At 42.4% G+C, this 12,015-nt stretch overlaps 1 protein-coding gene across 4 annotated transcripts in view; it reads left to right on the forward strand.

The window, feature by feature from the left end:
• adcy1a (adenylate cyclase 1a) overlaps positions 1-12,015 on the forward strand; it is an 88,479-nt gene that overhangs the window by 42,202 nt on the left and 34,262 nt on the right. For all 4 annotated transcript variants that reach the window (XM_020049378.2, XM_034293877.1, XM_034293876.1 and 1 more), the window contains exons 6-9: positions 51-209; positions 1,683-1,824; positions 5,712-5,867; positions 11,783-11,974. In XM_020049378.2, the coding sequence (XP_019904937.2) occupies positions 51-209; positions 1,683-1,824; positions 5,712-5,867; positions 11,783-11,974 (649 nt within the window). The remainder of the gene's footprint in view (positions 1-50; positions 210-1,682; positions 1,825-5,711; positions 5,868-11,782; positions 11,975-12,015) is intronic.

Here is a 12,015-nt window from a genome sequence, read left to right on the forward strand (position 1 = left end):
GTGATACTGAAATAGGAACTCCACACACCCATGTCTCTATCTCTTTGTAGGTCTGTGGTGGAGGCTACAGAGGTGGATCTGAACATGCGTGTGGGTCTGCATACGGGTCGGGTGCTCTGTGGAGTTCTGGGACTCAGGAAGTGGCAGTATGATGTCTGGTCCAACGATGTCACTCTGGCAAATGTGATGGAGGCAGGAGGACTGCCTGGGTATGTATGACTCTCCCAGTCTATGGTCCAGTCTGCCTTGTCCTGTAGAATTCCTCAAGACTATGGTCCAGTCCTAAACAAACAGAGAGCATGGAGGCCCATGAAGAACCTACATATAAATAGGGACAGTGTCATTTGGCAAGCACTGATTGAATGCAATGGACATTTGTTATAAATAATGTATCAAATTTGCTTGGGAAATAAGTGTCTTATGACTGGAAGGACATCTTGCAACTTGTCATATTTATTAGCTACAATCACACACTTTTAAAATAGACACCATCACATCCAAGTTCAATCATTAGCTGTTTTATAACTGGAGCTCCAAAGGGCATTGCATAGTTGGTCTTGCCCTTTCTAGGCTAACGGAGGACTGGGAGGGCCTTCGTTTTCTTTTAGCAATCTTGAGACATTTGGTGCCTGCAATCTGACCGAGTTTGAGAATCAAGCAGATGTTGGTTCAGCTCGTTTAGAGAACAGTGCTCAAGGCACAAGCTTCATTTTTCTCTGGTCACTGGAATTTTTATTTAGCAAAATCACATTCAAAAGACAATTTCATTTTAGTCATTTAGCAGACACTCTTATCTCGAAAAAACCTACAGAAGTGAGTGCGTTCATATTTTTTTCTCTTTAAGGTCCCACATGGGAATCACACCCACAGCTGCCAAGCTTTTACAACTGAGCAAAACAGCACCACCGCAACCAAAATAAAATCTCTCAAATAAATGTATCGGCCTACACCTTAACATGCTAGATCATTTTAAGGCTAATCAATTGTGGGTTCACCCTGTCTTACATAGCCCATTTGTTTGTGAGAGAATGTGAATGGGATCCAAATTGGTTGTTTTAACCTGGGCTTACTAGTCCCACACGTTTGCAATCTAAAATGATTACTGAGCACAACGCAAAGCTGCAATCTCCCACAAAACACTTAAAAGGCCCGAACGTGGATAACCTGTCATGCTGTCTGAATGTTCACATTCTGGTCACTTTAATTCAAATCCTGGCAACGGATTCTGGAACGAAGTGAGACAGGACAGATCCTTGTAAGGCATGATCCAGCTCATTTAACACACTGGGAGAGGTTGCGATGAGACAAGGTCATAACTACAAATTTAATACATTGGAATTGGGGGAAAAAAGGGGTAACATTTTAAGAAAAATTTCTGTAAAACTTGTTTCGATATTCAGACAGAAAGATTTTCCAACGGAAAGAACCAACTAATGAGAAGAGAAAGCGTTGTAGGGATTCATTTCATTCTAATTACAGCAAGCTTAGTAGATTAACTGAGATTCAATTCAATCTCAAACCTGAAAGGGGATGAAAAACTGTTTTCTTGTGCTCCTTAAATAAATTGCAAGCCAGTAATCTACCACATTTCCTCTATCTCCCTACCATCTACCACCCTGTTCCCTCCCTGGTCTCACGCCCTTTCAATTCTCTCCCCCTTCCTCTGACATTTCCCTCCATAGTAAAGTCCATATAACGAGGACTACTCTGGAGTGTCTAAATGGAGACTATGAGGTGGAGCCTGGCTTTGGCCATGAGAGACACGCCTTCCTAGAGAAACACCACATCGAGACCTTCTTCATAGTACCCTCCCACAGACGGAAGGTACACAACCACACAGTACATGACCTTTACACAAACAGACAACAGCCACTTATAATGTGACCTACTTCGACAGAAGGAGACAGTTAACTGAAATGATAACAAAGCATACTCCCTGCCACTGTTTTAGTAAAAAGCTGTTCATACAATTGCGTTGAAATATTGCAGTTGCAGTGAGGCTATTCAGTGTGTTTGGTTCTGGTTTCTCAGACTAGTCAAGCATATTTCTTCTACATTGGCACCTATGATAAGATGTGCAAAAAAGACTGTTGTTGTTTATCAGCTTGAGAAATCTAAATCTAACCTTTATCAAACGTTTAATTACAGAACAAATTCTTAAGACAGAAATATAAAAAATAAAAATAATTGGTGTCATCATTTTTAGCACACCTGGGAATTCTTATGAACCAAATGTGACATAAGTATCTTCTCATTGATATTTCAAAAAATTGCCATTGAACCCCAGTAAAACAGTAAATCGTGTATGACCACAAGAGTTCCAAATGACTCTGAGGAATGTTTGTTGTCATATTCAGGTGCATCTCAAAAAAGTTTTATATCATGGCGAAGTACATTTTTCCTTCATTCAAATCAAGAAGTGACATCTTGACATATTCTAGATTCATTACACATGAAGTGAAAAATGTCAAGCCTTTTTTGTTTCAATCTTGATGATTACGGCTTGCAACTCATGGAAATAAAAAATCCAGTATCTCAAAATATTAGAATAAAAATGTACAACACAGAAATGTCTACCTGAGAAGAGCTCTAATCAGCTAATTAACTCCCTGATCCTTCAGTATACACAACCACAATCATGGGGAGGACTGCTCACTTGACAGTTGTCCAGAAGACACTCATTGACACCCTCGAGGAGGGTAAACCACACAAGGTCATTGCTGAAAGTGCTGGCTTTTCGCAGAGTGCTGTATCAAAGCATGTTCATGGAAAGTTGAGTGGAAGGGAAAAGTGCGGTAGGAAAATGTGCACATGCAACAGGGATGACCGCAGCCTTGAGAGGATTGTCAAGCAAAGCCGATTCAAGAATTTGGGGCAGCTTCACAAGGAGTGGACTGAGGCTGGGATCAATGCATCAAGAGCCACCACGAACAGACTTGCTCAGGAAATGGGTTACCAGTGTTGAATTCCTAGTGTCAAGCCACCTCATGATTCCATCTGCTAACAAGCTTGATGGAGATGCTGATTTCTTTCTCCAGCAGGACCTGGCACCTTCTCCACTTTTGCATTTTGCTAGTATACTTGTCACTACTGGTAGCATGATGCGGTACCTGCAGTCCATTCAGGTTGACAAGTAGTTCAGCTCCTCCAGGATGGCACATCCATACGTGCCGTCGCAAGAAGATTTGCTGTGTCTCCCAGTACATGAGCATGTCTCATGAGCATGGAGGAGATACCAGGAGATGGGCTGTTACACAAGGAGAGCTGAATAGGGCTGTAGAAGGGCATCAACCCAACAGCTGGACCAGTATCTGCTTCTTTTTGTGAGGAGGAACAGAAGGACAAAACCAGAGCCCTACAAAATGACCTCTAGCCGGCTACTGGTGTGCATGTTTCTGGACAAACTGTCAGAAACAGGACCGTTCTCTAGTGGGACCTGTGCTCACAGCCCAGCACCATGCAGCTTGATTGGCATTCACCAGAGAACACCAGAATTGGCAGGTCTGCCTTTGGTTCTCTTCCCAGATGAGAGCAGGTTCACACTGTGCACATGTGACAGACGTGAAAGAGTCTGGAGACGCCATGGTGAACGTTATGCTGCCTGCAACATCATCCAGCATGACCAGTTTGGTGGTAGGTCAGTGATGGTCTGGGGATACATATACTTTAAAGGCTGCACAGACCCCCACGTGCTAGCCAGTGGTACATTGACCGCTGTTAGGTACCAGGATGTAATCCTCAGACCCATTGTCAGACGTTGGTGCAGTGGGCCCAGGTTTCCTCCTAATGCTGGACAACGCCCAGCCTTATGTGGACAGAGTGTGTACGCAGTTCCTGGATGACGAAGGCATTGATGTTCCCCAGACCTGAATCCAACTGAGAACCTCTGAGACATTAAGTATCGGAGCATCCAATGCTGCCAAGTAGCGCCACAGACTGTCTAAGAGCTCACCGATGAAGGAACCGAAAAATGTCAATTCTATGTTTTGCCTTGATCCAGGTCTGGGAGAAGATCCCCCAGGTCACCATCTGCCATCTCATCAGGAGCATGCCCAAATGTTGTTGGGAGTGCATACAGGCACGTGGAGGCCATACACACTACTGAGTCACATTTCGAGTTGCTGTGATGAAATTGACGCAAGTTGGAACAGCCTGTGATTTCAATTGTTTACGGCCTGAGTTTGAATCCAGCCCTTAATGGGTTGGTGATTTTGGATTCCAATGACTGTTGTTACCTCATTTTGTTCTCAACAGATTACACAATGTACAGTAAAGATTTTGATCTTTAATATATTTCATTCATCGAGACCCGATGTGTGATTTAAGTGTTCCCTTAACTAAATAGCTTTTGCAGTGTTCATCCCAGGACCCTGACCTAAACCTCATTGAAAGCATGTGGGGTGAGCTGAAGGGAGACAAGAAGCGAGGACCAAGGACTCTGAAGGATCTGGAGAGATTCTGCATAGATGGTGATGGATTCCTTGCTATGTGTTCCCATCAAACTTTTTAGGAGAACACTCAGTGCTGTTATCTTGGCAAACGGAGGGTGTACAAAGTACTAAATGCCAATAATTGTGACTGTTTTTTGCAAGAAATTTTAAGAATATGAAGTTGTCGACAGTGTGGAGCTGCGAGGAACTACCCTTTGGATCCCAGTAATGCTCCATGTATGCGGAACATGCATGCATCATACTATGACACTATGACCTAGGCATTTAAATCAGTTTAAGCATCAGCCAATTAAAATAATTAATGTAGGTGCCCATGATCAAAGCTATGTTAGCAGTTCCCATTAGAAATCCTTACACATTTAGATCTATGCTGAATCCATAATGTACTTGGAAAAGACACAAAACTTATGCATCCTTAAGAAAATGTTAGTCAATTCTGATAGTCAAAGAAACTCCATCACATAATATTTGACTAATTGGTCTAATGGCTCTCTGTGTAGAATGTGTAATTCTTGCATATAGCCAACAGCTGGTAAATTAAGATGACAAATTCAATGGAGAGTACTGATACATTTGATTGAAGGATTCTTTTTGGCACGCTCCCCTTCTAGAGCAACTGAAAAAAAAAAAAAGTTAATTATTACTGGCCATGTTGATCCATTGTTATTAATACCATTTAATTGTGGATAAAAGAATAAGTTTCGACAGGTTGATGCAGATTTTGTTACAAGAAATAATCCCAGCCACCTTTGGGGCCGGTTTCGCAGACACAGATTACGCCTAGTCAAGGACTAAAAAATCAAGTTCAATAGAGAACTCCATTGAGCTTGTTTTTCTAGTCCTAGATTAGGATTAATCTGTGTCTGCGAAACCGGCCCATAGAGTTTAGCAAGGGCTACATGTACAAAGCCATGCTTGTATAACCTTAACAGGGCTGTGTGACTAAAATAGAATCTAGCTAGAGCACACACACACACACACACACACACACACAAACTCGATTGATCACTCTGTTTTCTGGAAATGTACTGGGGGTTAAACTTTTACCTATTTTCTTCTCCTCTCAGGGCATCATAGCACTCATCAGTGTATTCCTGTGTCTTCCTTTCCCACAATAATCCACTGTTTTAAAGAGTTAACTTTGCAGTTGTTGATCTTTCGCTGGTGTTTCTCTCCTCCCCTTTCCCTCCCCTCCTGCTCCCCACCCCCTTATCCAATCTGTCCACTTCATCCCACCCTCTCTTCACCTGTTCTCCTCAGATATTCCCAGGCTTGATTCTGTCGGACATCAAGCCAGCCAAAAGGATGAAGTTTAAAACCGTTTGCTACCTGCTGGTTCAGCTCATGCACTGTAGGAAGATGTTCAAAGCTGAGATCCCATTCTCTAACGTCATGACCTGCGAGGATGATGATAAGGTGTGTGCATATTATTCAGATTTCTGGGAAAATATATGGCTAAACTGAAACCTTTTTGTTTTGATTATTATGTGTAGCACTGAAAAGTTGCATGGTTGTTTTTCAAAAACAACACATTAACACACAATTTATGTTTTACTATCCTTGTAAACATTAGTTCCATTTAAAAGCCCTAACCCCTAACTATGAATAAAAAAGCCTAACCCTCAGCTCAACTCAGCTGTTAGATCATGGCACTTTGTCATGGTGTGTTGTAAGAATGAGATCAGGCACAGGATAAGCGATGAACGGGAGTCTACTAAAGCAGACTGTGCGTTAGACATATAGCATACAATACACTGAAACAGCTTCAGGCTGGTACAAACTAAATGGCGCCCGTAACAAGAGAAATACATGAAACACACGGTGACATAACCAACACAATACTCCACGAAGACTCCAACAAACACAGGAACAGATATACTCTGTAGTGATGGACACCAGGTGTGCATAATCATGGTGAGTCCGGGTGTGATGACAATCAGGTGTGTGTTACTGTGGAGAGTCTGGGGGTGTGTTGTCGATTTGATTGCTGACCCCTGGAAGAATGGACAGAGGCAGCTAATAAGCCGGCGACAGGGAGCAATGTGGTCGGGATTCCCCAGAGGGAGGCATGACCATGGGAGGCGTGACCACACTTGCAAAGCCAGAGCTGTAGTTTTGCTTTTGGCAGGGGGCCAGTATGATAATATATGACTCACTAATGTAGGTTGTACCAGATAAGAGGGTCTGCTCAATAATGTAAATTTAATCCTAAACCCCAACTGTAGCTTTTACTCTAAGCCATAAATATCGTGTCCTCATAGAGACCGGTGAAATGTCCCCCTAAGGTCAGGTTTTCTTTGTTTCAGCATCCCTGCGGAGGGTTTAGGTCCCCGAAAATATAATAAAACCTGTAAACACACACACAAACACACCCACACCCACGAACTGGACCACCTCTTTCATAGGGTCAGTTTTAGAAACACTGGTAAATGTATGTGTGTATAATTTTCAACTCTAAAAAATAAACTGGTATTCAATAGGGTTTGTGCATGTATGTGAGAGAGATATTTTGTTTGTGTGTGCGCACACAAACAGATCAAACTAAATATCATATTACATTAGATGTTTTTCATGTGGGGAAACATCTGTTTGATTTTCAAACCATTAGGAGCAATAGTAAGCACTTTTACATTAAACTAGCAGTTTGTTAGGCTTTGGGGGTTTAATCCACCAATTATTAAACAATTGGTGGATTGTTTAATAATCCATTCTCTGAGTCCTAAGGCTACATGTTTAAGACCAGGGGTAATACAGCAAATTCTCCAGGGGTGAATCAACAATTATAGTGTAAAATTTTACACTGGGCAAGTGTGTACATGAGTCCACACTTTTAAGTGTAAAATTTACGCATTGCTTTTTACTGACGTGGTTATACTTGTCAATAGCAATGTTTCCATTTAGAAGTAATTTTATGCAGTGAAATTCTGACGTGTTAATAAAAATAAAGTCGAACAGATTTGCTTATGGCTTCATACAGCCCATTGAATGCAGTATTGTTGGCAGCAGGCAACAATGGCGGGATATACAAACATCAGCGATAATGGATGAAAACTATTGGTCCTGATTTTACTATGACATATTCTAACTCAGGCAAGGAGAAACCTGAGTCTTCCATTAAAGGTTGCTGAACAATTGTTGTTGACAAGCAGTAGTACTGTTGGTGCAGTGGCAGTGGTACTGTTGGTGTCATAATGCTATCAGTGACAGTAGTGCTGTTGCGCTCATAATGCTAGCCGTGGCAGTAGTACTGTTCGTCTCATAATGCTAGTCGTGGCAGTAGTACTGTTGGTTTCATAATGCTAGCCGTGGCAGTAGTACTGTTGGTCTCATAATGCTAGTAGTGGCAGTAGTACTGTTGGTGTCATAATGCTATCAGTGACAGTAGTACTGTTGGTGTCATAATGCTAGCCGTGGCAGTAGTACTGTGGTTGTCATAATGCTAGCCGTGGCAGTAGTACTATTGGTCTCATAATGCTAGTCGTGGCAGTAGTACTGTTGGTGTCATAATGCTAGCCGTGGCAGTAGTACTGTGGTTGTCATAATGCTAGCCGTGGCAGTAGTACTGTGGTTGTCATAATGCTAGCCGTGGCAGTAGTACTGTTGGTCTCATAATGCTAGCCGTGGCAATAGTACTATTGGTCTCATAATGCTAGTCGTGGCAGTAGTACTGTTGGTGTCATAATGCTAGCCGTGGCAGTAGTACTGTGGTTGTCATAATGCTAGCCGTGGCAGTAGTACTGTTGGTCTCATAATGTTATCAGTGACAGTAGTACTGTTGTTGTCATAATGCTAGCCGTGGCAGTAGTACTGTTGGTCTCATAATGCTAGCCATGGCAGTAGTACTGTTGGTGTCATAATGCTATCAGTGACAGTAGTACTGTTGGTGTCATATTGCTATCAATGACAGTAGTACTGTTGGTGTCATAATGCTAGCCGTGGCAGTAGTACTGTGGTTGTCATAATGCTAGCCGTGGCAGTAGTACTGTTGGTCTCATAATGCTAGCCGTGGCAGTAGTACTGTTGGTCTCATAATGCTAGCCATGGCAGTAGTACTGTTGGTTTCATAATGCTAGCCGTGGCAGTAGTACTGTTGGTCTCATAATGCTATCAGTGACAGTAGTACTGTTGCGCTCATAATGCTAGCCGTGGCAGTAGTACTGTTGGTCTCATAATGCTAGCCATGGCAGTAGTACTGTTGGTGTCATAATGCTATCAGTGACAGTAGTACTGTTGGTGTCATATTGCTATCAATGACAGTAGTACTGTTGGTGTCATAATGCTAGCCGTGGCAGTAGTACTGTGGTTGTCATAATGCTAGCCGTGGCAGTAGTACTGTTGGTCTCATAATGCTAGCCGTGGCAGTAGTACTGTTGGTCTCATAATGCTAGCCATGGCAGTAGTACTGTTGGTGTCATAATGCTATCAGTGACAGTAGTACTGTTGGTGTCATATTGCTATCAGTGACAGTAGTACTGTTGGTGTCATAATGCTAGCCGTGGAAGTAGTACTGTGGTTGTCATAATGCTAGCCGTGGCAGTAGTACTGTTGCGCTCATAATGCTAGCCGTGGCAGTAGTACTGTTCGTCTCATAATGCTAGTCGTGGCAGTAGTACTGTTGGTTTCATAATGCTAGCCGTGGCAGTAGTACTGTTGGTCTCATAATGCTAGTAGTGGCAGTAGTACTGTTGGTGTCATAATGCTATCAGTGACAGTAGTACTGTTGGTGTCATAATGCTAGCCGTGGCAGTAGTACTGTGGTTGTCATAATGCTAGCCGTGGCAGTAGTACTATTGGTCTCATAATGCTAGTCGTGGCAGTAGTACTGTTGGTGTCATAATGCTAGCCGTGGCAGTAGTACTGTTGGTGTCATAATGCTAGCCGTGGCAGTAGTACTGTGGTTGTCATAATGCTAGCCGTGGCAGTAGTACTATTGGTCTCATAATGCTAGTCGTGGCAGTAGTACTGTTGGTGTCATAATGCTAGCCGTGGCAGTAGTACTGTGGTTGTCATAATGCTAGCCGTGGCAGTAGTACTGTGGTTGTCATAATGCTAGCCGTGGCAGTAGTACTGTTGGTCTCATAATGCTAGCCGTGGCAATAGTACTATTGGTCTCATAATGCTAGTCGTGGCAGTAGTACTGTTGGTGTCATAATGCTAGCCGTGGCAGTAGTACTGTGGTTGTCATAATGCTAGCCGTGGCAGTAGTACTGTTGGTCTCATAATGTTATCAGTGACAGTAGTACTGTTGTTGTCATAATGCTAGCCGTGGCAGTAGTACTGTTGGTCTCATAATGCTAGCCATGGCAGTAGTACTGTTGGTGTCATAATGCTATCAGTGACAGTAGTACTGTTGGTGTCATATTGCTATCAATGACAGTAGTACTGTTGGTGTCATAATGCTAGCCGTGGCAGTAGTACTGTGGTTGTCATAATGCTAGCCGTGGCAGTAGTACTGTTGGTCTCATAATGCTAGCCGTGGCAGTAGTACTGTTGGTCTCATAATGCTAGCCATGGCAGTAGTACTGTTGGTGTCATAATGCTATCAGTGACAGTAGTACTGTTGGTGTCATATTGCTATCAATGACAGTAGTACTGTTGGTGTCATAATGCTAGCCGTGGCAGTAGTACTGTGGTTGTCATAATGCTAGCCGTGGCAGTAGTACTGTTGGTCTCATAATGCTAGCCGTGGCAGTAGTACTGTTGGTCTCATAATGCTAGCCATGGCAGTAGTACTGTTGGTGTCATAATGCTATCAGTGACAGTAGTACTGTTGGTGTCATATTGCTATCAGTGACAGTAGTACTGTTGGTGTCATAATGCTAGCCGTGGAAGTAGTACTGTGGTTGTCATAATGCTAGCCGTGGCAGTAGTACTGTTGGTCTCATAATGCTAGCCGTGGCAGTAGTACTGTTGGTCTCATAATGCTAGTCGTGGCAGTAGTACTGTTGGTGTCATGCTATCAGTGACAGTAGTACTGTTGGTGTCATAATGCTAGCCGTGGCAGTAGTACTGTTGGTCTCATAATGCTAGCCATGGCAGTAGTACTGTTGGTGTCATAATGCAAGCCATGGCAGTAGTACGGTTGGTGTCATAATGCTAGCAGTATTGCCAATAGATCTGTCATAATGCTAGCAAGAGAAGTAATACTGTTAGTGTTGTATTGCTAGAAGTAGTGGTAATACTTTTAGGGAGCATTATTAAAGCAATAGCAGTAAGGATGTTGATGTCATCTTGCTATCACTGGCAATAATACTGTTGGTGTCATAATAGCTGTGGTAAATTGGATAATGGAAAACAACCCAAACAATGGTTACACATGGGGAAAGTTCACCAATCTCCTCATTGTCCGGCAGCAAATTTTGCCTAAATTTAGACTGTTATTTGAATAGGACATTCATTTCACATTATGTTGAGGTGTGGATATTTGTATTGATTTAAGTCTGAATGTGTTCATCTCATTGTCACATGTCTACTGCAATACAGTTAGCAATGTAGCATTAATAATAGTAATGCAGAGTCACAGAGTTTAGCCAATGTGATTTTGGTCTCTGACTGATTGTTTGTGAGAGCGACACTTTGGTGATTAATGATTCCGCATTGTGGTATTTATATCTGATAGTTTGCAACATCTACAGTATGAACAGGTCCAGATGAATAAGATATGCAGAACATCGTAGTCATACAAGGGTGGTCAATCCAGTACCTTGAGGATATATAAATAATTGCTCACAACAATCTCAGCATTTGATTGAGCTATGAAGAAATAATCAACTGGTGCACTGCAAGAAATGTTGCCAATGGAACAAGACAATTTAATTATTTTTGAGGACATATTTTCTTGAAATAAGTGAAATAATCTGCCAATGGAAGACAAGTTCAAAAAATGTTTTCCTTATTTTAAGGATGATTAGATTTTTTAACCTGAAAACAAGTTAAGAATACTTGATAAGACAGATATTTTTTGCAGTGTGGGAATGTTCGATATTTACTTATTGGTCAGAAGTAAATTCTTACTTATAAAAGCGCTATGATTCCTGCATAACATTTCATTAATTATTCAGTTAATTGCTTATGACAAAACTATATAAGACTTAGGGCGTGTAATTTTATACATTTGGAATGACCATGTGTAAAAAGGTCCTTGGAATGACCATCTATGAAAACGTGCTTGGAATGAGCATGTGTAAAAAGCTGATTGGAATGACAATGTGTATTACGGTGGGAAGACAAAAAAGAAAAACAAGTTCTCCTGTTGTTGGGAGTTTACACCCTTGTGACACTGATCCTGCTGTAGTGTTAACATCTTGTTCCGTGTCCCTGGGTTGTGACAGAGACGGGCGTTGCGGACGGCGTCTGAGAAGGTCCGTAGCCGCACATCGTTCTCGGGAGCTGTGCAGCACCCTCCAGGTACACGGGTCAACCGCTACATTGGCCGACTCATCGAGGCTCGCCAGACAGACTCACAGACCACCGACCTCAACTTCATTACACTCACCTACAGGAACACAGACAGGGAGCGCAGGGTAAGTAGAATACACACGCTTGCACGTACATTATACACACA

The sequence above is a fragment of the Esox lucius genome, chromosome 8 (genome assembly GCF_011004845.1).
Source record: "Esox lucius isolate fEsoLuc1 chromosome 8, fEsoLuc1.pri, whole genome shotgun sequence".
NCBI classification, from domain to species: Eukaryota; Metazoa; Chordata; class Actinopteri; order Esociformes; family Esocidae; genus Esox; species Esox lucius.